Source organism: Desmodus rotundus, chromosome 9, assembly GCF_022682495.2.
Source record: "Desmodus rotundus isolate HL8 chromosome 9, HLdesRot8A.1, whole genome shotgun sequence".
Lineage (NCBI taxonomy): Eukaryota > Metazoa > Chordata > Mammalia > Chiroptera > Phyllostomidae > Desmodus > Desmodus rotundus.
In genome coordinates, this window is record NC_071395.1 from 57924462 (window position 1) to 57948852 (window position 24391).

At 47.8% G+C, this 24391-nt stretch overlaps 1 protein-coding gene and 1 non-coding gene across 3 annotated transcripts in view; both read left to right on the forward strand.

Annotated features, from left to right (window-relative positions):
• The window catches only part of ZNF496 (zinc finger protein 496), a 34239-nt gene extending 16032 nt beyond the window's left edge, over window positions 1-18207 (forward strand). For both annotated transcript variants that reach the window (XM_053911031.1, XM_053911032.1), the window contains exons 7-10: window positions 10097-10229; window positions 10658-10765; window positions 11750-11863; window positions 15716-18207. In XM_053911031.1, coding sequence (XP_053767006.1) covers window positions 10097-10229; window positions 10658-10765; window positions 11750-11863; window positions 15716-16458 — 1098 coding nt within the window. In that variant the 3' untranslated portion in view covers window positions 16459-18207. The remainder of the gene's footprint in view (window positions 1-10096; window positions 10230-10657; window positions 10766-11749; window positions 11864-15715) is intronic.
• LOC112305277 (U1 spliceosomal RNA) lies at window positions 12619-12780 on the forward strand. The gene has a single exon (XR_002974806.1). It is a non-coding gene; the product is annotated as a U1 spliceosomal RNA (small nuclear RNA).
• Window positions 18208-24391: the final 6184 nt, after the last annotated feature.

The following is a 24391-nucleotide window of genomic DNA, read 5'->3' on the forward strand; positions in this document are numbered from 1 at the left end:
GCCTTCAGTGAATCATAGTCTTTTTGCTGGTGGAGGATCTTGGTGTGGATGTTTATGGCTGCTAACTGATAAGGGTGGTGGCTGCTGACAGTTTAGGTGCCTGCAGAAATTTCTTTCTTTCATTGAATATTACATTAGTTTTAGATATACAATGTAGTAAACTCAGTAAGAACATCAACAGCTTAAAAAAGGACCAGTCAGAAATGAAGGCTGCACTAACTAAAATGAATAATTTATAGGGAATCAACAGTAGAGTAGATAAAGCCAAGAATCAAACCAGCTATTTGGAATACAAAGAAGCAAAAAACACCCTCCCTTACTGGCAGATTCTGTTGTAAAAACTGGCAAGATTTAGAAAGTGAAAGCATGTTAAGTGTCCCCAGTCACCTCCAAAGATGTGCAGATGTTTGGGGCACTGTCTTATGGACCTTACCACTGTGTCTGTGTCTTGATGGGGTCACGCTATAGGTCCTCATGCCCACGTGTAAGCATTTCCCCAGTGGACACAGAAGCTTGCTGAGTATCCAGTGCTGTTGGTGGGCTGTCGTTGGGCGACTGGAGGACCACCACCCGGACACCCACGCTGGCGCTCTGGCTAGCTTCCCCACTGGTCTGTGAGTGTCCTCCTTCTGACGCCTTTGCAGATACCACTAAGGGTCAAAGGGGGGAAAAGACTCATATCTCTTTTGATAGCACATGCTGTCTACTTTTTCTTGGGACTCTGCAGAACCAGATGCCCACCCCGTGCTGGCACAGGCCCAGGCCCAGATTCCTCTCATATTTTGCTTATGAGAGGTGGGGCTAGCTAGCATCTTTTCTGCATTGAGGGGCTGACCAGGAGGGGAAAACCTCCTTTTCTCTACTTTCTTAGGTTCAGTGGCCAGCACCCTGCAAACTGACAAGAGAGATTCCTAGGAGACAGCGACTGATTTTACATGCCTCGCAAATGAAATGAAAATCCCAGACAGCGTCAGAGATTATTTACCATTTTCATGGAGAAATGACAAAGGAAAAGGATTTTGAGCCTCAAGGAGCAGAGTTGTGGGCAGGGAAGTATCTCTGGGCACTGATGGAAGATAAGGATTATTCAGTAGTTTGCTATGCTGACCTTGGCTGATAAGAATCTCCAGTTCTGTCTGGTAATCCAGGGTCAATCTGCCCTTCCCAGTAGGAATGGAGATTGGGATACCTGGATAAAGGAAAATTCAGACCCTGCCTTTCACAAGGAGGGGAGGGTGAGAGGACTTTTTGTGAGATCTTTAGTTCTCTGTTGACTTCAGCTCAAAATGGTCTTGGCCAAGCTGGCATGTTGTGGAGCAGGTTATTTGATCCCCTTTGAGACCAACATCAAGTTCGTTCTTCCAAGCCTGTGGCTTCCAAAGGCCTGTCTTCCATTCTATGTAGCTTGTCCCCAGGGGACAGGCTTCCCCAATGCTGGCCTCTTCCTAGCAGGATAGCCACTTGGGGACCCTTTCAAAAGCAGCATTCGGGCTGCACCCCAGACCAGCACAGACAGAATGTGTACTTTTGCCCATATTGCCAAGTGAGTCATAGGTACGTGGAGTTTGAAAAGCCCTGTTTCAAACTCCCAATTCCAACTGTGGTGAGGTGGTCAGTGACGTGGGCTGTGAAAGGTTCACAAAGAGGAAAAAATGTGTAGAGAATAAAGTTTCTATTCACTGTCCAAGAAAAGAGAGGGGCATGGTGTGGAGAGATATACCAGCATTGAGGGGTGGAGGCTTTGAGCTTTTATTGGATTATAATTGGATTAAAAAATGTGGGGGGTGGGGGGTTGCTGTTGTGTGGCCCTTAGGCTAACACGAGGCTGCAGTTTGTTCCAAAGTTGTCTTCCACTTGTGGCTGTAGGGAGTGATTAGTTCTGTTCTTGCTTCCAGAAGTTTCCTTTCCTGGGGACAAGTTTAGAAGACAAGCAGTGTTGTTTAACAATTGTAGACTTTTTTTTGTTTGTTTTATTGTTTATTATCAAGTAGACATTTTTGAAATATTCTACTTGTTTATTTTTAACTTTTGGGGGGGGATTTATTTCAAGCCTGTGGATGTTATAAGAATAGTACAGAGCCCTGGCTGGTGCGGCTTAGTGGATTGGGCGCAAGCCTGGGAACCAAAGGGTCGCTGGTTTGATTCCCAGTCAGGGCACAGGCCTGGGTTGCAGACCAGGTCCCCAGTAGAGGGCGTGCGAGAGGCTACCACACATTGATGTTTCCCTCTTCTCTCTCTCCCTTCCCCTCTCTCTAAAAATAAATAGACAAAATATTTTTTTTAAAAAACACTAGTACAGAGATTTCCAAATACCCTTCACTGTAATTTCCCTATATTCATTCTCTCTCCCCTTCCCTGTCTGTCTCACCTCCCATCCCTACACACATTTTTTTCCTGCTTTTTTAGAGAGTGAGGTGCAGGCTTTGTGCCCCTGTCTATTAAGACAGGTATATTTTCTAAAAGCTAGGACAATTGCTTACCTAACCGCAAGACAGCAGGTTCGTGAATAACATAGCTTTCAGTGTCCTTTTGTTACAGCGTTAAGGAGGGAAAAAGTCAGTTCCTGGCTGGGGACAGGGCCACCTGCTGTCCGTGTAGAGTTGGCCGTTCTCCCCAGGTCTGTGTGGGCTTCCTCTGGGGTCTCCAGTTTCCTTCCTTGTCCCAAAGATATGCATAATGGCCACTGGCGTGCCTCCCTCATTTGGTCTGAGTGTGGGTGTGGGCAGCTGTGAGTGCCTGAAACGGAAGGGCGTCCTGTCCAGGCTGGGTACCGCCTGTGCCCTAAGCTGCCCAGCGAGGCTCCTGCCCCCACGACCCTGAACAGGAATCAGCACATCGGGAAGTTGTTTTCTTACGCGTTCTTACTGATCTTAAGTGTCTGTCAGCTCACGTTTAGTTCAAGGTTGGATGGGAGAAGTGTTTTGGGTCTTCATTTGGAAGTTTGGTGATGTTTTTGTGACCAGAAATATGCTTTAGGAACTTGGTCTAGTTTATATCAATTAGCCTCTGATCAAATTGGTTTCCTTATTTGTCGTTTTGCGTGAAGTCACGGTTTACAAGAACCTATCGTTAGCGTTAAATGGGGACTTAACTGTGCATTTGTCACATTCTGGTAATGTAACATTTAAATAATACATTCCAGGTTGTGCTCTCATTTTGTTGTCCTGGCTCCAGTGTTTCCTCCTTGGATTTCCCCTTTTGCTATGGCACCAGTAACTCTGGAGAGCAAGGCCAGACCGCAGTCAGGTTTAACTAGCTGAGGTTCAGGTCCCACATTTTAGCAGGACTGCCAGGCTGGTTGTGTCCTTCCCAGGGTGGCATCGAAGTGGTGTGCCCCATAGGGGTCCTGTCAGCACTGGGCACCAGGGTAAGGCGCTTACATAATTTGTAATAGGACATATATAGAAATCAGGTGATTGTTCTGTAAATATATGTTAACATTGGTTTTTTTTTAAGTTTTATTTATTTATAGAGAGGGGAAGGGAAGGAAAAAGAGAGGGAGAGAAACATTGATGTGTGGTTGCCTCTTGCACATTCCGCACTGGGGACCTGGCCTACAACCCAGGCGTGTGCCCTGACTGGGAATCGAACTGGCGACCGACCCTTTGATTGTCAGGCCAGCACTCAATCCACTGAGCCACACCAGCCAGGGCAACATTGTTTTATTTTATTATAAGTTTTTACTTACTGATTTGAGAGAGGTGGGAGAGAGAGACAGACAGACAGACATCAGCCTGTTGTTTTACATATTTATGCATTCTTTGGTTGATTCATGTATGTGTCCAGACTAGACACTGAACCCACAACCTTGGCTTATCCGGATAACTCTGTAACCAGCTGAGCTACCTGGCCAGGACAGCATTGTTTTTAATCTTCACCAAAATGGTAAATGAAAATGGTGTCTATAATTTTACTTTTTAAACGTATTTTGAGCTATAAGTTGTATATAACACACCTGTTTAAGTGCACAGTGTAGAGAGTTTTTCAAAAGTATCTGCACTGAGTACCAGTACCCCAATCAAGATACGGAGCATCCTCATCAGCCCAAATTTCTTTTGCGCCCCTTGCAGTGAAGCTGGGCTCTTGTGCCCAGGCCAACACTGACCTCCTTTTTGTCTCAGTAGATTCACTCTTGTTGAGTTTCATGTAAGTGGAGTCATGTGAGTCACCACATCTCAGGTCAGGCTTCTCTTACTCAGCCCAGTGATTTAAGCGTCTTTCTCTCTGTGTGTTTCAGCGATGTCTTCCTTTTCATTGTTGAATAGTACTCAACTGTACAACAACGTCACAGGTGGGTTACCCACTGACTGAGTGGTAATAAGTATTGGGTGCACTGTGATTTTTGCCTGCTGTGAGTGAAGCGCCTATGAACATTCACATGTAAGTCTTTTTGTGGGTGAATGTTTTCATTTCAGAGGTCGGGGCCTCAGGCAGAGACTGTCATGGGGTCAGTGTGTGGCTGCTGCCCACAGTGCTCACCACTCACTCTGCCACAGGCACGTCACATCTTCACCACCCTTTGGTATTGTCATTTTTTTCCAAAAGCACATTTTGGCTATTAAGGGGAGATATGTAATTGTGGTTGAATTTAGCATTCCCTGTTGACTAATGAAGTTGAGCGTCTTTTCATTTGCTGGGGGTGGTTTATATGTCGTTTGTGAAGTGTCCACATACTTTGCCCATTTACTGGGTCGCTTGTCTTACTGTGTTTTAAGAGCTTTTAAAAATATCTATATTGTGGATAGAAGTCCTGTGTCAGATGTGTGTATTGGGAATATTTTCTTCCATTCTATGGCTTGCCTTTTCATTGTTATGACGTTTTTTAAGGATTAAACATTTTTAACTTTGATATGGTCCACTTTGTTGATTTTTTTTAAATCATTTATGCTTTTTGTGTCTTAACAAATCTTTGTCTACATCAAATTCACAAAGAATTTTCTTCTGGAAGTTTTATAGTTGTGGAAGATATTTTTTGCATACAATAACAAGGCATAGGGCTCCTTTCTCTTCCCCCGCCCCCATGCTGATATTTGCTTGTTTGTCGCCATTCACTGCAAAGATTTTCCTTCTGCCTTCTGAATTCCTTGGCACCCTTGTCAAAAATCAGTTGTCCACATGTGTCTGAGAATTTGGGCCCAACCTCAATTAAGCTTTGTTTTTATTCTTTACTCCAATATCACTGTAACGGTAGTATGTTTTGAGGCTGGTTACTGTGAGTTCTCTAGCTTTCAAAATTCTTTGGGCTGCTTCTAAGTGCTTTGCTTGTCCATATACATTTTAGAATCTTCCTGAAGTTTTTGGTTGGGATTGCACTGAATCTATAGTGCATGGTGGGCCATATTGACATCTTGTTAAATCTTTCATTTCTTTGTTCTTCAGTGTTCATTTGAGGAACATGTTTTATCAACATTTTTCTTAAGAATTTCATAATATTTGATACTACTGTAAATGGTCTGTTTTTTAAAAAATATTTCATCATCTAGTTGTTTATATAGAAACAAAGAAATACAATTGGCTTTTGTTACATTGGCCTTCTATTCAGAAACCTTGTTAATTTTACTTATTAGTACAGTAGCTTTTCTGAAGATTCCAGAGGATTTTCTGATAGGGTTGTGGGAATTTTAGCTTCTAGGCCAAGGTGTTTAAAGTGTTTCTAACACGTATTTATGTATAATGACAAGATGATTGTTGAAATTTCATCACCTTTCCTTTTTAACCTTTATCAAAGCAATGATTGATAATAGTATTTTAGCCCTGAACAAGGGTGGCTCAGGGTCACTGGTCCGACTCCCAGTCAGGGCACATGCCTGAGTTTCAGGTTTGATCCATCCCCCGTTGGGTTCTTGTAAGAGGCAACCAATCGATGATTTTCTTGCACGTTGATGTGTTTCTCTCCCTCTTTCTCCCTCCCTTCCTCTCTCTCTAAAAATAAATAAATAAAATCTTTACAAAGATAATGTTTTATATTCATATTTTTATCTACTAATGAATGTGAGTTTTTCATATATTTTAATATTTGCTCCCTTGCTCGCCTTCTTTTTTCATTGACATGAAAGGTTCTTCCACGTGTCCTAAGGGCTCTGTGTATCTTAGTGCTCCCTGTCCGCCTCTCATGAGTGTGTACGTCTCGCCTTTCAGTCTCCCTCATGCTGTTTTATTACTGTAGGCATTTATAATTTTTGTGTGAACATCTGCCCATTGCTCTTCTTATGGTCCCTCTCTATTTGTAATCTCTGATAGCCGTTTTTTCCTTTTGATGTATTAGGGTTTTTATTTTTATAATAGTTGTGAACAAGGATCAGAATCTAGTTCTATTTCTGAATAGTCAACCAACTATTATCAGATACGTTCAACCAACTCTATCAGATAAAAGTCATCTCTCTCTTTCTGCAATGGTTATTAGGGCTGTATTTTTTCTTGTAGATTAAACTTTTATGTATACCAAATTTGGTTTCTGGACTTTTACATTTCTTTTGTGTTGGTCTATTTTTGTTCCAAAACCACATTTCTGATTTTGAAGGTTTTTAATCAAAATTGTCACCATTCTAATTTGGTGAACACTTTCTTGCAGCTTCTCCTATATTGCTAATATTGCTGATTAATGAGGTAATCTACAATTTAAAACAAGCTGGTTAAAAAATAGGAAAAGCAACCCATTAGAAAATAGAAAAATGAGCAAAGACTATGAACTATGAGAGAAGGGTCTCAAAGAATAAAAAAGCCCATTGGCTAATAACCTGTAAATGGATGTTCATTGAGGGAAGGGTGGTTCCACGACTGGGACCCATGCTACATTCCTGCCGAGGGGCCAGAATCTTCGACCTTGGACAGCCCCGGTGCTAGTGGTGGCAGTGTGTCCTGTCAGTGGGCACGTTTCCCCAGTGGTCAGTAACTCTCCTGCCCCAGAAACACTCTTGCACATGTGGAGAGACAGAAGAGAGTTCACTGAACTGTTTCTGGCAACAGCAAAGTACAGCTGGTCCCAAGCTACCATGGTAGGAAAGTAATAGGCATTTAGTAGAAACCGTACTTTAAATTTCACATTTCGATGTTTTTCTGGGCAACCATGTGCAGAAGGATGCTCTCTCATGGTGCTGGGAAGTACAGTGGGCGCAGCTGGTCAGTCGCATGAGCCCTAGGGTCATCAGCCCATTCTTTGCAGTGTGGTGTTACATGTGTTTCCGACTTAGGATGTTTTCAACTTAACAATGGTTTATTGGGCTATAAAACCCTGTCTGGGTCAAGGAACATCTGTACTGGGAAAAACCTAAACATTATTGACAAAAGAATGGGTAAAATCACCACACTGAAATCCTACACATCAGTTTAGGTCAATGAACTAGACCTATATAGATGTATGTGAATAAACCTTAAACAGAAAGTTCAACATTTAAAAACATACGAAACAGTGCTGTGACGACATTTCAAGCTATATTCAGAGGTAGCTGGAGGTTAAAAGATATGCACTGAATAGAAACACCAAACCCAGTCTGCAGCCTCCCTCTGGGAGGGTCTGGAGGTAGGGCTGCAGGCAGGGGAAACTCAGAGATCAGCCACAGTGTCTGTGACCCACCCACCATGCCCTTCCAAAGAAAACCAGAAGCAAAGACTGTAACCTGTTTATAGTTTTTGTATCTTAGAGATGGGCACATGAGTATTTTGTTTCAATTAGGGTAAGTCTTCAGACACTGGAGAAAGGCGGAAAGAAGAAGCCTGATGCATGATTCTACCAGTGTGTTCTACATGCTTTTACATAGACTTTTGCCTACATCCCTGATGATTTCCTTAGGAAAATGTCCTGGAGATGGAATTACTGAGTCACAGGGTATTTCCTCCCCAATACCCTACTACTTTCTCCCAAAATTGCCCAGAAATTTCTCCAAGGACCCAGGGGAGCATTACACTTTATCTCATTTTTTCCTGGTGGGAAGCATATGACTGATGTCACATAAACATGAAACCATTAAATTTCACTTGTATACCTGATAATTGACATTTAAGGACCCAATTTATGTTTAGCAAGATTTCTAAGGCCCATTAGAGAGCTTTCACCCAGCAATACCCAATCCTGACTTCTTGTCACAGTCACTTGTGGGGGTCTTCATAATTCTTTTCCTTGAAAAGGTAATACTACGTCATAGTTCAAAAGACACTGAATGGTCTTATTGAACCCATGTTGAATTATTCTAATGTAGAACATTTTCTAGATCATATTGACTGACAGTTCTTTTGTCACATGGGGCTGTAGAAGACTCGCACAGACACTTGTTGGGGTAATGTACCTTCAAGTCCCCAGTGACCTGGGGGATGAGTAACATGCCCACCATCCTATCTGAGAGACGGGGAACGTGACAAGTAGGTAAGCCAGGAACGTGGTGAGTCTATTTGAAGGGCTCTGTGCCCTTTGTGCCCATTGTTCTGCTCTCTGCTGTCCGGGTAAATGTGGAGAAAAGTGTGCATGTCGTGGAGGATGCCAAGGCACTATTAGGGTACATCCGCTGAAACTGCCCTTTCCCAACCCTGTCTCCCCCCCATACACCTGATCCCAGCCCCGGCACAGCCATAGAGTAAGCAGGGATGGTCTAGAGCAGCAACTTTCAACCTTTCCCACCTCAGGGCACACACATACACTATTTACTAAATTCTCTGGCACACCAAAAATATATTTTTTTGCTGATCTGACCAAAAAATAAGTACAATTCTCATTCATTCATACTGGATGGCTATTGTTGCATTGGCTGTTGTCATTTTTTTATTGACAATCTGAAGGAAAAGAGGTCAGTGCCCCTGACTTAGGTAGTGCATGTTTTAAAAAGGCATATGGCACACTGGTTGAAAATCGCTGGTCTAGAGTTAGGCAGATATGATGACATGTATTTACAATATTATGAAATTTTTAATTTTTTAAACAGATTTATTACACAACACTATCTGGGTTGTACTTTTCCCCTAAAATTTTATTTTGAAGTGCTTTCCAATGGACTGTATAAAGGAATTATTTTTTAAAACCCAAAATGGGATTTTATTTTAAATGTTTTGTAACTGCAGAAGGTAGGTGCCTCGTTAAGCCCACCCCCAGGGAATGTGCAGTCAGACAGCTCCGTCCGTGTGTGTGGGTGACACAGTTGCTGACCTGCATGCTCGTAAAGATGCGCTGTATGTCTGTTCTTCTGGGATTAGACAGTGTGAACAGAAATATCTGCTCGACCAGGAGTTCTCCATCCTTCACGTCTTCCTTCTCCCAAATATTCTTTCAAATAATCAAGGTTCCAGGTTAACTTTTCAATGACAGCTTTTGTTATTATCAATCTATTGTCACATTAATATTTACAGGAGGTTTGAGATACTTCATGCTTCCATGGGCAAAGATTTGTATTTTCATTTTGTAAAGGATTTCTTTATTTTTAGGATCACCTGTTACTATATACGTATCCCACCATTTTTTAAACTAAGATTCATTTGACGCATTCCCTTGGTGTGTGACTCGAAGTGTCAGAGAAGCCTCCTAGCCGCACCTAACCCCACGTCCCACTGTGGAACTGCTGGCCATTCTGCACGTTGGGCAGCCCAGGGCACCTTGTGCACAGGTGCTTTCCATGTGACACACCTCAGAGGGCTTCCTCAGTGCAGAGAGGCCCACGTTCCTTCCCACAGGAGTGCTCGGCCTGGTAGGATGTTGTGGGCTTAGTCACTGCTCTGATGATGGGCACAGAGCTCGTCTTCAGCCTCTGTTATCTATGATCATCAATGCTGCTGTGAAGGGGCTTGTACAGACAAACTCGAAAAATGGAGCATCACCTAGCCAGCAGGGTGCCCAGGTGGCGTGATGGCCATGGTCCTCGCAGCAGGCCTGGGACTTGGTGCATGTGTGCTGCCAGCACTGCGCAGCAGAGCCTTTTTCTGCACACCTCTGGCCGCTGGTGAGTCCTCTCGGTTCAGATTTGGCCAAACCCGTTAGGAACAAGGTGGGTCCCAAGCGAGAGCGGGGGAGCAGCCCTCTGCACGCTCCCTGTCACGCGCACAGCACAGGGGTGTTCGTGCCCTCAGCCCCAGCTTGTCCCTAGACTGAGGCATCCGTGTTCTCCTGTGATTTCAGAAGCGGGTTTCGCCTTTTGAGGACATGATCTTCTGCTTCTCAGAAGAGGACTGGTCCCTTCTAGATCCTGCTCAGACTGGCTTCTATGGGGAGTTCATCATTGGAGAGGACTGTGGGGTCTCACTGCCTCAAAGTAAGACATCCTTTGGCCCTCTCCTGAGACCAGGGACATGGGGGGCCTGCATCTAATATTGCTCACCAACCCCCAATGCTGATGGGAGGTCACCTGCACGCAGTGATCCCGAGCGCACTTAGCGGAGGAGCTTTCACCTGCCATCATCACGTGTAAATTAGGCTTGCTGGCTGTTCTGCATACAAAACCAAACATAACAGGTTCCTCTGTATCGCTATTCTCTTCCCTCTGATCCTGCGCCTCTTCACGTGTGGCTCCCTAATGCATGGGCCTGGCAGAGCTTCCCCAAGCCCACGGTGTCTGCCCTCCCTGTCTGCTCCAGCCTTTCTACATCTCTGCAGCCTTGCATGGCCCTCTCACTGCTGTGGCCTGTCCTGGGTCCCTCCAGATCCCTGAGGAAGGTGTGTCCTCCCCTTCTGTGTGAACAGATGACCCAGCAGCCCAGCTGGACCTCTCCCAGGGGGAGGAGAATGAGCCACGTGTTCCAGAGCTCCAGGACCTGCAGGGGAAGGATGCTACCCAGGTCCCCCACTTGGGTGAGTCATGATTCCACCACTGGGTGGACAGAGTGGAATGGTAGGTGCTACTGGCCAGAGGTGGGCTACTCCTTGCCATCTCTCTGCATCCCTCTGTATACCCTGACTGTCTTGGTAGAATACGTCTTGCCTCTTCCCTGACTCCTCACAGAAATAATGTAGGTTTTTATTTTGCCGGGTGTGGGGATCACACTCCCTCAACCAGGAACTAGGACACAATGGGAATATCTTTGTCCTCTGCTGTGAGTAGCACCTGGGCTGTGCTGACAAGCCAGTAGCCCCTTCACAAGTGGGGTCCCACCCCTCACAGGTTGAGGAGAGAAGGAGGACCAGGCACAGGACCTCCAGGTGTCTCATCCCGTAGTCCTTCCACCATGTACTGCGGGTGAGGAAACTGAGGCATGGGGTGCTGGGGCTTGGTTGACAACACTGCTCAGCAGCAGCATTTTCCAGTCCCGCTATCCTGGGCTTTTTGTGTCACCAGAACTCGAGTTTTAACCACTCTGCCATAATGCCTTGAGAAACTGCCCCTTCAAAACAAAAAGCTTCCTATAGCATCAGTGGCAGCCCACACCCCTTCCCCTACAGGAACTGGAGCCAGCACAGTTCAGTCAGGCGTGGCTCCCCACCTCCCCTAGAACCAGCACGCAGGCCTCTTGAGAGGCCAGCTCCTTGTCTTGTCTGCCCCAGCAGGCTCTGCAGCCTGTGTCTCTGCAAAGGGCACTGGGGCCTGAGAAATCCCACCACCGAAGTGGAAATGACCATAAGGGTGGCAGGCACTCATTCACAGTCACGTAGACAGGGCGGAACCATCTAGCTTCAGAGCCCGTGTTTGTGGTATCAGCTGTTTGTCTACAAATTCACTTCATCTGCAAACACTGACCGAGGGGCTGCCCTTGGGTCACGGTCTGGCATCTGTTAAGAGGCCCCCCAGGTAGTGCTGTAGCTGCACAACAAACCTATTTTTCCATTTTCTCTGGAAAGACTTTCCAAGTCTCCAGCCGATCCTGGTGGAAGAAAGAGGAAGACGGGAGGAACTGCAGGTGCCAGAACTCCAGGCCTGCCAGCAGATAGCGCTTGCGCAGAGCACCTGCCCAGGTAAGGAAAGCCTGGGAAGGCATGGGGTACACCCTCTGTGTGTGTGTGTGTGTGTGTGTGTGTGTGTGAGTGAGAGAGACAGAGAGAGAGAGAGAGCATATGGTGTGTGTACATGTGCATCTGCACACATGCAGGTGTGTGGTGATGGCATGTGGTATGTGTGCATATCTGCTGTGTGGCAGATTACATGTGTGTGATGTGTGCATTTGATGTATATGTACCATGGAAGTGTGCATGTGTGATGTGTGTTGTGCACGTTTGTTGTTGGGGGTAGGGTCAGGGATTGAACTCTGAGGTCCCTGCCAACCCACCGATTGTCAGCTGAAGGTGTTGATTCCCTTTTGCTAGGGTCTCTCGCAGCTGAGCTTCTACCTAAGGCCCTCCTGTCGTGGCCTTACCCTGCAGGTTGAAGCAGATGTGTCGTGGCGCTGCTGGCCATGTAGGAGTGTATTTCTTCCCCAAGCACAGGTCCAGAATCCTGGGCCAAATCTTGCACCTAAGAGCAGGGTTGTGAATGCCAAAGCAAAGGGACTCTGGAGAGCATGTGTCTCACCTGCCCTGGCAGGTGGCCCACACACATTTGCACTCCAGGTCACATTAGTAAAAGTCACCACTTCCAGAGGCAAAGACTATAATGTAGCCAGCCATCTTTAATGTCCTTGGGGTTCAGGGGTTCTTCCAAACACCAAACTTGAGTCTCTGGTTCTTTTTTTTTTTTCCTTCCTTTCTACTTAAAAAAAAAAAAAATCCAGTGGATATGTACCTGGCAGGGCAGATACCATGATCACAAAAGTGGTTTTCCCAAGGCGAGGCTTACCCGCTGCGCTCCAGATGCGCTGACCCCTGTGATTTCCCCCAATGTGGGAAACTCGACTGCATGATCTGTGGTAGTGGGGGGCTGCATTCGCACTCTCCACTGAAAAGAAAAGAAAATAAAAATTCCGGTTGACGTAAAATATTACATTAGTCTCTGGTTCTTACTTGAACCTACTGTGTCATGGAGACTGTCCACAGCTATGGGGACTGACTCACGCACAGTCTGTTTTACCCAAGGTGCCTTTTGGAGCAAGATTTGTCTGTTATTATAATTGCATCTAGCACTATACGGGACTCAGTGCCATTTCTCTTTACCCCGTCAGGTGTAAACAAAATGGGTTTAGTGTTACAACAGATCCAGAAGGAAGATGGCCCTTCCCCACACACTTGGAGCTCCCTCACCACTGGTTTTCTGAGGTGCCTGCTACAGGCCGAGGGTGGCCCCTCCCCAGGAGGAGCATGACCAACTCAGTGTCCTGGATGAATGCTTGCTGCTTACTACCTGCTGTTGCATGCGTACTTGGGGCCACGTCCACCCCTACCTGCCCACAGCAGCCTCACGCTACACGGGCTGGGTCATAGTTACCCAGGGGCTTCCAGCCACTCTCTGCCTTCCTGGGCTCTGACACGGAATGCACGCTGAAATGTCCAGAAGCCCAGGTTGCCTGAGGACAGGAGAGAGGATGTCAGAGGATGGGCATTGTTTTTATTTGGGTAGCTCCTGCCACTCCCTCTGACAGCAGCTGAGGGGACGCTGTCTCCGCCTCAGTGGGGACTCATGCAGGACACCCCCCGCTGTCTATCAGTGCCACGCTGACCAGCATTAGAATGCTAACCTGAGTTGGTTTCTCTGTGGATCAGGTAGTTATTTTTGTTTAGTTTCTGTTTTTGCCTTTTCCCCCTTCACCCTGGGTAAGCTCTGTTTTCAACCCCCCCACCCCACCCCCAGGGTAAGGTCCTCATGAGATTTTATGCACTGTTTCTGTACGGTACCTTCTGAGGTCAGTAGGTACTGTCTCAGTCAGGCTGGCTCATGGAGCAAAAGCCATCGACAGGGTGGCTGAAATAGTGCATTTCTTTCCTACAGTGTGGAGGTGGGCAAGCCTGAGACCGAGGCCCTGGCAGAGTCCGGTATGGGGCGGGCTTTCCACATGATGGATGCCTTCTCGCCCTGCGCTCCCTCCTCGCTGGTGTTCTCACTCACTCATGCTCTTCAGCTTCAAGACGTATCTAACCCTAATCACCTGAAGGCTCCACTTCCTAATACCACCTGGGTGGGACAAGGCTTCAACCTATACATTTTGGCGGGGGGACACAAACACTCAACCTATAGCAGGTCCTCCGATGTGTCTATTCTGCCGTGGGTGTCAGACTGCGGAGCTGAGGGAGCCAAATGTGGTGTCAGACCTGAGGCCTGGGCTTGAGTCCGCTCTGCTAAGCAGTAGTTTGCTTTTTCTATGCAAAAATTATGGTTCTGGGTCCATTGCCTCTTATTTGCACATAGTTCCTCCCATTTTTCTTTTTTTTTTAATTCTTGAGTTGTTTCAGCACATTTGTTTTTCACATTTTCCCCCCAAAATTTTATTTATTTATTTTTAGAGAAAGGGGAAGGGAGGGACAAAGAGAGGGAGAGAAACATCAATGTGTGGTTGCTGCCCGTGCACCCCCTACTGGGTACCTGGCCTACAACCCAGCCATGTGCCCTGACTGGGAATGAAACCAGTGACCCTTTGCTTTGCAGTCCAGCGCTCAATCCACTGAGCCACACCAGCCAGGGCAGTTTTTCAAAGTGTTAAAATGTAATACACTTACTCATCTCCTTTTTGATTTTATGTCTTGTAAGAAATCCTCCTGATCATAACATAACAAAACTATTTTTTATAATGTCTTTGTCTTGTTTTTTCCCCTTGGCTTCCTGTCCTCCCCGCTTCTCTCCTCTGCCCCTCGAGCTCAAGGACAGCACCCATCATCTATTCCTAGCCCACGGTGTCATGTCCTTGAAGAGTTTGTGCCAGCCTGGCACAAGTCCTGCCCAGCTCGCATAGCACTGCCACAGGCTTCGGTGTCCCCAATCCCGATTGAGCTCAGTTCCCCTCACAGCTAGAGCAACTTCTTTCTCTCTCTCCTTTAAGCTTTTTCCTGTAAAACAGAAATAGGAATCAGAGCTGCCTTGTAGGGTTATTATTGAAGATTACACAATTTAATACATATGCAAGCACGCAGTCAGAACACAACTCTTCACTGTTTTCCTATTATCCTAACAGCCAATTCAGGGGACTCCCCCACTGCCGGGCACACTCCCTTCTGAACTCATCACTGCTGAGCTGAAGCTCCCAGGCTTTACTCTTTCACTGGGGTTTTGGGAACGCCTCTGAATCCCACCTCGTCTGGTAGGAATTACTAACACTGTGTGGATGGCCTACAGGAGCACTAATGGTTGTTTATGCCCCTGTTTTAGAAACCCTGCATCTGTTTTTGGTCACGTTAGCCGATCCAAGGAAGTGTCGTCCCATGTGCACTCTGTTAGTCTCCTAGGGCTCCCACAACAAAGTACCACAGACTGGGAGGCTCAAACAACAGAAATTGTCTTTCTCAAAATTCTGGAGGCTGGAGCTCTGAGAACCAGGTGTCAGAAGTAGGGGTGACGCCGCTCTCCTGCAGCCTCTCTTCTTGGCCTGTAGATGGCCAGCTGTCTCGTCCCTGTGCTTCCACATGGTTGTCTCTCTTCATGCCTATGCCCTAATCTCTTACAATGATGCCAGTTGGATTAGGGCCCACCCTAAGGGTCTCATTTTAACTTAATTACCTCTGAAAGAGCTGAACTCCAGATATCCTATTTGGGTATATGGGGTTATGACTTTAGCATAATAAGAATCTTTAGGGGATGTAATTTTGCGCTTAACACTCCATCATCTGGTCCCCCAAATTCATGTCCTTCTCACATGCAAAATACATTCACCCTCTTCCCATAGCCTCCAGTGTCATAACCTATTCTAGCATCAACTCTTAAGTGACCTCCTCATTGCTTTCCTGTAGCTGGAGATGACTTGGCAACCCCCAAGGACAGCCTGGATGAGGAGGTGACCATCGAGATCGTTCTGTCCAGCTCTGGGGACGAGGACTCCCAGCTAGGCCCCTACTGCACAGATGAGCCACAGAGCCCCAAGGGGAAGCAGCTTGGCACCCCCACCCCGCAGCAGAACGGCGCCCCACTTGGGGGCGAGGTGCACGCCTCAGGGAAGTCCTACGTGTGCCCCAACTGCGGTAAGGTCTTCCGCTGGAGGGTCAATTTCATCCGGCACCTGCGTAGCCGCAGGGATCAGGAGAAACTGCACGAGTGCTCGGTATGCGGGGAGCTGTTCAGTGACAGCGAGGACCTAGATGGGCACCTGGAGGCCCACGAGGCCCAGAAACCTTTCAGGTGCGGCGCCTGCGGGAAGAGCTTCCGCCTCAACTCCCACCTGCTCTGCCACAGGCGTGTCCACCTGGCGCCCTCAGGGCCGCGGCCGGTGATGGGAAGCGAGCAGGGGACAGCAGGGCCTGATGTACCGCTGGCCGAGGGCAGGGCCCGGCTGAGCGCCCAGTGCTGTGACTGTGGTAAGCTGTTCCAGCGGCCCGAACACCTGGCGAGGCACCGCAGCAGCGTGCACGGAAAGGACCCTGCGCGGCCCTTCCGGTGTCGGTACTGCGTCAAAACCTTCCTGCACAACTCCGACCTCCTGCGCCACCAGCGCCTGCACATGAAGCGCCGCTCCAAGCAGGCGCTCAACTCCTACTGACGGAGGCCAGACCCTCCCAGGACCTGCCCCAGGACACACCTCATCCTCCTGCCCTTTGCTCTCAGGTAGAAATGAGATAGCGGCCAGCTGAGCATTTCTTCTGTCTCTGCTGTGCCAAAAAGCAGGGAGGGAGGCGTGTAATCAGCTTGGACTAGCCCGGTCTCTCTGGGTCCTAGAGAGCCTCTTTCAGTGCTTCCCAAGCAGGCAGAGGGACTGGGCCACTCCAACTGCGGTCACCCCTTGGGGTCTAACCCTTGCCACAACTCACTTCATTGCCATGCGGCCCTGTTTGAACACCTGCCCCCATCCTGAGGTTCCAGGGTAACCACTTCCGATCTCAGAACAAGAAACTGTGGGCAGGTAATAGCTAGAGAGAAGCGCTGGGGAGCAGGGCCGGGCACACCTGGCAGGCCACGTTGCCAGCTGGCCCGAGGAGCGCCCACCATTATGCAGCAGTCTTTAAGGTTTGGAACCCACCGGGGTGCTGTAAGTTCCTTGCAGGGGAACTGTGTCCTACTTTTATTTGTGATGGTGGCTGCTTACTAGAGATTGTGAGGTCATTGAGGGCAATACCCCCTGCCCAATGTCATTTCTGTGTACCCTGAAGGTCCTGCCTGGTAAATGGTGTGGGATAAAAACAGTTGTCATCATGTGAGAGGCACTTAAGTTCCCCTGCCTGGGCCATTGTGCCCGGGAATGGGGAGCTCAGGCCCAGTGAGGAGTTCTGTTGTCTGGGTGAGGGGTTGTGCAGAGCAGCCTCCTGTGAGGTCGAGCTCTGCATGCACATTAACTTGGCTGCTGTTCGTATTCCTTTGCTAGAGCTGCCTTAAGAAAGTACCAAAAACAGGTGGTTTAGAACAACAGAAATGTATTGTCTCATTTCTGGATGCTGAAAGTCCAAGGTCAAGGGGGCGGCGTGTTCTTTCCTTGCAAGGGAGGGTTTGTTCTACCCCTCTGCCCCAGCTTCTGAGGGTTGCTGACAGTTGATGTTCCTTATAAAGCATCACCCCATCTCTGCCTTCATCTTCACATGGTGTCCCTGTGTACATATGTCTCCAAATTTCTTTCCCCTTTTTATGAGGACACCCATCATATCGGACCAGGGCACCCCTGCCTACGCCGGTGTGTTCCTATCTTAACTGGCAACATCTGTGGTGATTGCATTTCTGAGAAAGGCTGCATTCTGATGCACTGCAGTCAGGACGTAAATGTGAATTTAGGGCAGTGGGGAGACAGTGCAACCCACAATGCCAGACCATCTATCTTGTGGCACCTCTCATCCACCATGGACAGATGAATCCATAGACACTCAAGGTGGCTGGCTCCCCGCCCCACTGGAAGCAGCAGAGCCATGAAAACCCGTGGCCTGGAGTTCTGGGTTGCAAGGACTGTTGCAGTGAGACCTCCAGCCATGAAAACCATGGCCTGGTTGTCCCTGGAGGACTGGCGGTATTGGCCCGGCTCAGTGTCAAGAAAGCACAGGGGCTGTACAGTGGTGGTTGAATCACAGCCACCAGGTGTGCATTTTGTGTTATTTGTATGTCATGTCCATTGGCAGGCAGCCAGACTCCTTGTCACCCATGTCATTGTCACATTGAGATGCCACTGCCACAAGCTCAGTGGAAGAGCCACAGGGTCGTCTAATTCTGATGACTGCCTGTGTAGACATACCTACACACTGAGAAGCAGTAAATGCAATAAAACTGTTAGGTCACACCCTGGACAAGAAATAAACATTGGGGCTCATCATTTCTAAATAGTTGGCCTCTTTTATTGATTATCAGGCAAGGGGAAAAATGAATCTTGAAGGCCACGGAAGGAGGAAATTCAGATAGAAGCCAGGCTATGTATTTGCCCCACTCCTGCACTGTTGCCCAAGAGCTTGTCAGCCAGAAGGTTATTGTCCATCTGCTTCAGACATTTGTCTAATGGAGGAACATTGCTCTACTTACTTCTGTGTTTCACCCATAAAACCAGATCCTAAATAAGAGGAACAACTGGGTTGTGACTGTAGGAGTGGGGAACCCCTGCACTCACTGACCCAACACACCCTGGTGCCCATCTAGTTAGAAACTCATATCATTTAGGATCCAGAAGCCCTCGTGGGTGGTGTAGCTCAAACCCCAGCTGTCCAGTTCAGAAGAAGCCAGTGGGGTCACCTGCATTTGGGAAGGCTCCTACAGGTGTCAGGACTGACTACCTGCTCCCTCCCTGGGAGGTGGCAGACAGGTAACCTACGTCGCCACCTGCCATCGAAGTACATGCCCACATCCGAGAGGCATCTTCCTTCCCTGCTCCTTGGAGCCCTTGGCATTGTTGCCACAGTCTCACAGGTACAAAATAAAAATGCGCCCACTGAATTAATAGTTATGTCAGACAATCTGTTAGTTTAAAAAGTGACGTGCAGCCCAGCAGGTTGAGTGTCAGAGCAAAAGGTTGCCAGTTAGATTCCCAGTCAGGGCACAGGCCTGGATTGCTGGCCAGGTCCCCAGTTGCGGGCACACAAGAGGCAACCGGTAGATGTTCTCTCACATCAACTTTTCTCTCCCTCCCCCTCACTCTAAATATGACTAAATAAAATCTTTTTTAAAAAAAAAAGTCACGTACAGCACAGCTGAGAGAGATGGTTGGCCTGACAAGGAGGGCTTGAGGTGTAAGGATGCTGAAAATGGCCCTCATCAAATATCACCTTGTGATGCATGTAGTCCTCAGATAGGTAGTCCTGGTCACCTGATCAGACCCGTGTCCCGAGGGGAGAGGGAGTTACTACGCCAGGGGCAGCTTTCTCACCTGGTCACACTACAGCTGGCTGACCCAACCTCGGCTGTTACCCTGTATCCTGTCTCCCTTGCTCAGTGATGGTGCCAGGTGGTGGGAAGGTCCCTTGCCACCTCTAACTCACATCATGGCACAAGTGGAAGAGAAGGGCACATGACCTGAAAATGTTGCAGGTCAGAAAAGGGTAAGAGGGTAAGTCAATCCCATCCAAATCAAGGTGGAGCCCTTTGAATGTGTCTGCTCTGAGAAGAGACAGGGCCTGCCTCCAGCCCACTGAAGGTAAATTAGAATGAGGGTTCTGGATATTTGTAATTGTTTTCCCAGAAGATTGAGTGGGAAAGAGTATAAATTAATGTGGAAATCTGACTGGCCCTTTACTTCTTCAGCAAACACTGAGCCGTCCAGTTGTGGTGCTGAGGATAGCTGGACTGTATTTACCTTGGTTTCCCTTTCAGTCATTCACATTATTCTAGAATGGCTTGGCTATGCCAGGATGATACCCTTTGGCCATGATCTAAAGCCTTCACTTGCAACTTCCTTTAACAACCATCTGTGCTCGAGAAGCCCAAAGTCTGACCAGATGTGCACTCACCAAATTTGTACAAGCAGAGCCAGGTGCTACAGTGAAGGCAACCACCAAGATGGGAGCACTGGGGCGCAGCTTTCTGGAGGCAGGCTTCGGTCCCTGTGGGGACTTTTCACGGAGCTGCTGGTGGTCACAGTAGAGACCTCTGGCTTGTGCACTGTCTGTTTTATGAGAAAATGTTAGGCAGGTGGGCAGTCCTGGGGCTCACAGAGGGTGAGTGCAGACCCATGTCGCCTTCAGGAAGAGATGCCTGGTGCATCTCTCAACACGTTCTCCACTGCTAACCACCAAGGACGGATATTTATTGTGTCCTTCTGTTTCCAAAGTCCATTCAGTGTCTGATACAAAATAGGACTTTGTTCAGTGCTGCAGAAGGCACACCTCCTCTTGTCTGCCTTCCTGGGAGCAGGGCCTTAGCAGCTAGCTTGGCCAAGTGCCAAGAAAGCCTGCTCTGTCCTAGTGCTAATTCTGCACACCAACTAGCTGTCCAGCAACTCAGTTCCATCCTGACACTGATGACCTGGAGTGAGCGTTTGATCCCATCTTGGGCCTACACAAGGTGTCTACTTCAGATACTAGTTATGTGTCTCAGGGGCCACTCAGGTTAATGCTGGGCTGGCTACAAACAGGGATTCCAAAGACCCCACAGGTTTCACTTATTCCCTACAATGACTTCAGTAACTCATTTTCACTTATGGTTAGTTTTTATGAAAAAGGATAAAAGTGAGGAACAACAAAAAGGAAGGGATGTACTGGGTGAGGTCGGGGAGGGGATCCAAAGGCAGAGCTCCGGTACCCTCCACCTTGGAATAGGGTGTGGCCGCTCCCAGCCCAACTCAGCCCATCACCCTGGGCTCCACTGAGCTGTCCTGAGTTCTTACCACATTTCATGATGATGCCCCATGTGGTCGATCCCACTGCCAGTCTCCAGCCCCCTTGGCCTTGCTCCACTCCCCAGAGGCTGGCCTGGCACAAAGTCCCAACTCTCTAATCATGAACTTGGTCTTTCTGGTGATCAGCACCCCCCCACACACATTCTGCTCCCCATGGTTCACCTCCTTAGTGTAACAAAGATATTCTGGAAATTTCAAGGGTTCTTGATGTTCTGTGCCAGGAACCAGAAACAGACCAGATATATTCTTTATTGTGCTACCCTGACTTCAGAGAGTGTGCAGGGTGCCTGCCCCTTTCTGTTCCCAAGTCCCAGCTGTGGCCATCTGTCCCATTGCCCCATTGCCCTTCTGTGCTGGCTTCAGCCACTAGAGCTTGCTCACTTAAGAATGCCTGCTTGCTGGTTTCTCAGAAATGCTGCTGTGGTGTCCAAAGCAGCACTAAAAGCCCAATGAGAACTGTACTGACCCTGGAATGGGAGTTTCCTAGGAATGCCTGCTCTTACTAGTACTTTTGACAAGCTGCGATTTTGGGCAGCTAAGGAAATTACACAATGAGAGACTAGGAGAACAAAGAGGCCTTTGTTAGGGTTTTATTCAAAGTTGGTGGACACCTCCTTAAGGATATGTGGCTTCATATCCTGGGCACTGTGTGCATGCACACAGTGGGGCCCTGCAGAGGGGCCTGCAGGTCAGCTTCATGACTCCACTGGACAGCTAAAGAACCCAGAAAAGAATGTATACAGGTGTGTTACCTGTCCAAAGCCCATGTGCCTGATGTTTCAAAAGATCAAAACTCAAAACATCAGAGTTTGCAGTAAGGAAAGTTCTATTGATTGAGAAGGGGGTACCTCTAGTAGTTCCTCAAGTTCAGAGTTCAGGCTTCTTTCATGTCAAGGGGAGGAGAGTGGGAGAGGCTGTCTGTGTGAAACTCAAACTGCAAACAATTCCTCTCATGATCAGCTTGTCTACGTTCAAAACTGAGCCGGCTTGAACAGGATGGAGTCAGAGGGAGACCAAGCATTTCACTGGTGGACGTCTCATGCATTGACCTTGAAATCCCAAACATTTGTAACCAGAGACAAGCTTCCAAAAAGAATCTTTGGAGACCTGCTTCTCCACCCTCGGGGAGCTGGTCTGGCGTGGTCAGGTGTTGCGGGTGATGGGCTGGAGGCCAAGTGATTTTAGAGGTGCTGTATGCACCCACTTTCCACTGCCCGTAGCCGGGAGTGTCCAGCTCTTCTGCCTGTCTCAGGAGACTCATGAAATCTAAAATGAATGGAAGTGTGAGGAGTGGTGTTAAACACTGGGCCACAGTCATTGAACATCTGCCTTCGACACACACCTGATGGGGCCACAGGAAGCAGCAGGGCTGCAGTTCCCATCCACAATTAGCTCCCTTGGCCTGTGGTAAACTTGGATTCTAATCGTGAGAAGTGGAGCTGGAAGTAGACACCTGGGCTTTAACAGCACTCAAATCATCTGCTTCCTTCAGTCCGCAGCTGTGGGAACACCCACATAGGTGGGTTTTAGAAACATGGTCCCTTCAAGCCTTTTCGGATGGTTTATGTTTGCAAATTATTCACTGGCCTAAAAAGGAGAAATATATTGAGCATATCAATTTACCAGGCTGCATTCACCAAGATTTTAATATGACGAGTGCAAAAGCCCACAAGGCCCACTTTTTGTTGCTCTTGGTGCAGGATCTTCCTGATGCCGCACTGCAAACAGCTCTCAGCTCTAGTGAGCACACAGGAGAGGCAGGCTCTGCACCCCAAGGACGCAAGAGTGAGGAAGTTGCTTTTAGCCTCTCATTTTGAAGCAAATGAGGTGCAGAGGCTCATAAAACATGGAGTTAGTCAGGCCGAGGTATGTGTAGTTGACCTGGTTTCCCCCTCCCAGGGAACAGGTCTCATGCTTTTCTAGTCACCACAAAACCCTGGAAGTCAGGAGCCCTTCCACGTACCTCTCAGCACAGACATACGTTATAAAAAGACAAGAGAAAGAAACACAGGAAGGAGGTTTAAAAAAAGCAATTTGCCTCATGGTGAGCCAGGAAGCCTTAGAATTTGAGGCTTGGGAGCACCTGGGTCAAGATCCTGGCATCAAGACTCCAGGACTGATTGGCTAAGTGATGCAGGACCATTAAGCCATGGCCGTTGAGGGATGCAGCGGCCATGGCTCCTGAGTCCCCTTCCTGGGACTGACTCCCTCTTCGAGTAGTGGTGAAGACTCCAGGAGCTTCAATAGGCTTCACTCTTAGGAGCAAATCCCAAGGTACAGCACAAAATCTTGGGAAAGAGAACATTCATTCAAAATTTCTGAGAACCTGGTATAAGCAGGTAATAACAATCATGTGGCTCCAGGGCCAGTAAGAGAAGACACTGGGAAACTGTGGGGACAAAGGAGGCACATGCAGTGGGTTGAGTTGTGTCCTCCAGAGATATGTCCAGGTCCTAACCTCTAGAATTTATTAATGTGACTTCATTTGGAAAAAAGAGCCTTTTCTGATATAATACAGTTAAAGTTCTTGAGAACAGATTACCCTGGATTCCTTGGTGAGCCCTAAATCCCATGACACATGTCCTTATAAGAGGAACAAATGTGATGGCAGAGGGGACACACGGGAGATGGCCATGTGAAGATGGAGGCAGAGGCTGTAGTGACATGATCGCAAGCCGAGGACCTGCTAGAGCCAACAGAAGCTGGAAGAGGCAAGAAAGCATCTGTCCCTAGAGCCATCAACACTGTGATCTCATGTTTCTGGACTTAAGAACTGTGAGAGAAGATGTTTTCGTCATTTTATGCCACCCAGTTTGTGGCAGTTTGTTACACCAGCTTCTAATGGTGCCAGGCATCCCTTAGCCTGTGACCACATTACTCCCAACTCTGCCTCTGTCTCCACATGGCTCTTGTGTCTCTTGACACCACACACCATGGGAATTAGGAGCACTCCAAGCAGCCCTGATGACCATGTGTCAAAATCCTGTGTCTCTTGACAGCACACACCATGGGAATTAGGAGCACTCCAAGCAGCCCTGGTGACCATGTCTCAAAATCCCTAACCTAGTTACATCTGCAAAAACCCTCCAATCAAGGGCACTTTCTCAGGTGGCAGTGCGCAGATCTTTGCAGGGGCCCCATTTAGGCCACTGCGGTGATCCTCAAGGATCTGGTTCTTTCAAGGGAGGATTAAAATCCAAACCAGCGTACTGGAAGCAACCTAAGTGCCCATCAGCAAATGAGTGGATCAAAAAACTATGGTACACTTACACAATGGAATTCTATGCAGCAGAGAAAGAAGGAGCTTATACCCTTTGCAACAGCATGGATGGAATTGGAGAGCATTATACTAAGTGAAATAGGCCAGACAGGGAGGGGCAAATACCATATGATCTCACCTTTAACTGGAACATAATCAACAAAAGAAAAAAGCAAACAAAATATAACCAGAGACATTGAAGTTAAGAACAATCTAACAATAGCCAGAGCGGAGTGGGGAGGGGACAGTGGGGAGAGGGGTTTTCAGGAACTACTATAAAGGACACATGGACAAAATCAAGGGGGAGGGTCGAGGCGGGAGAGGGAGGTGGGTTTGGCTGGGGTGGGGTGGAGGGATGGGGAGAAAATGCAGACAACTGTAATTGAATAACAAAAATTAATAAAAAGAAAAAAAAAG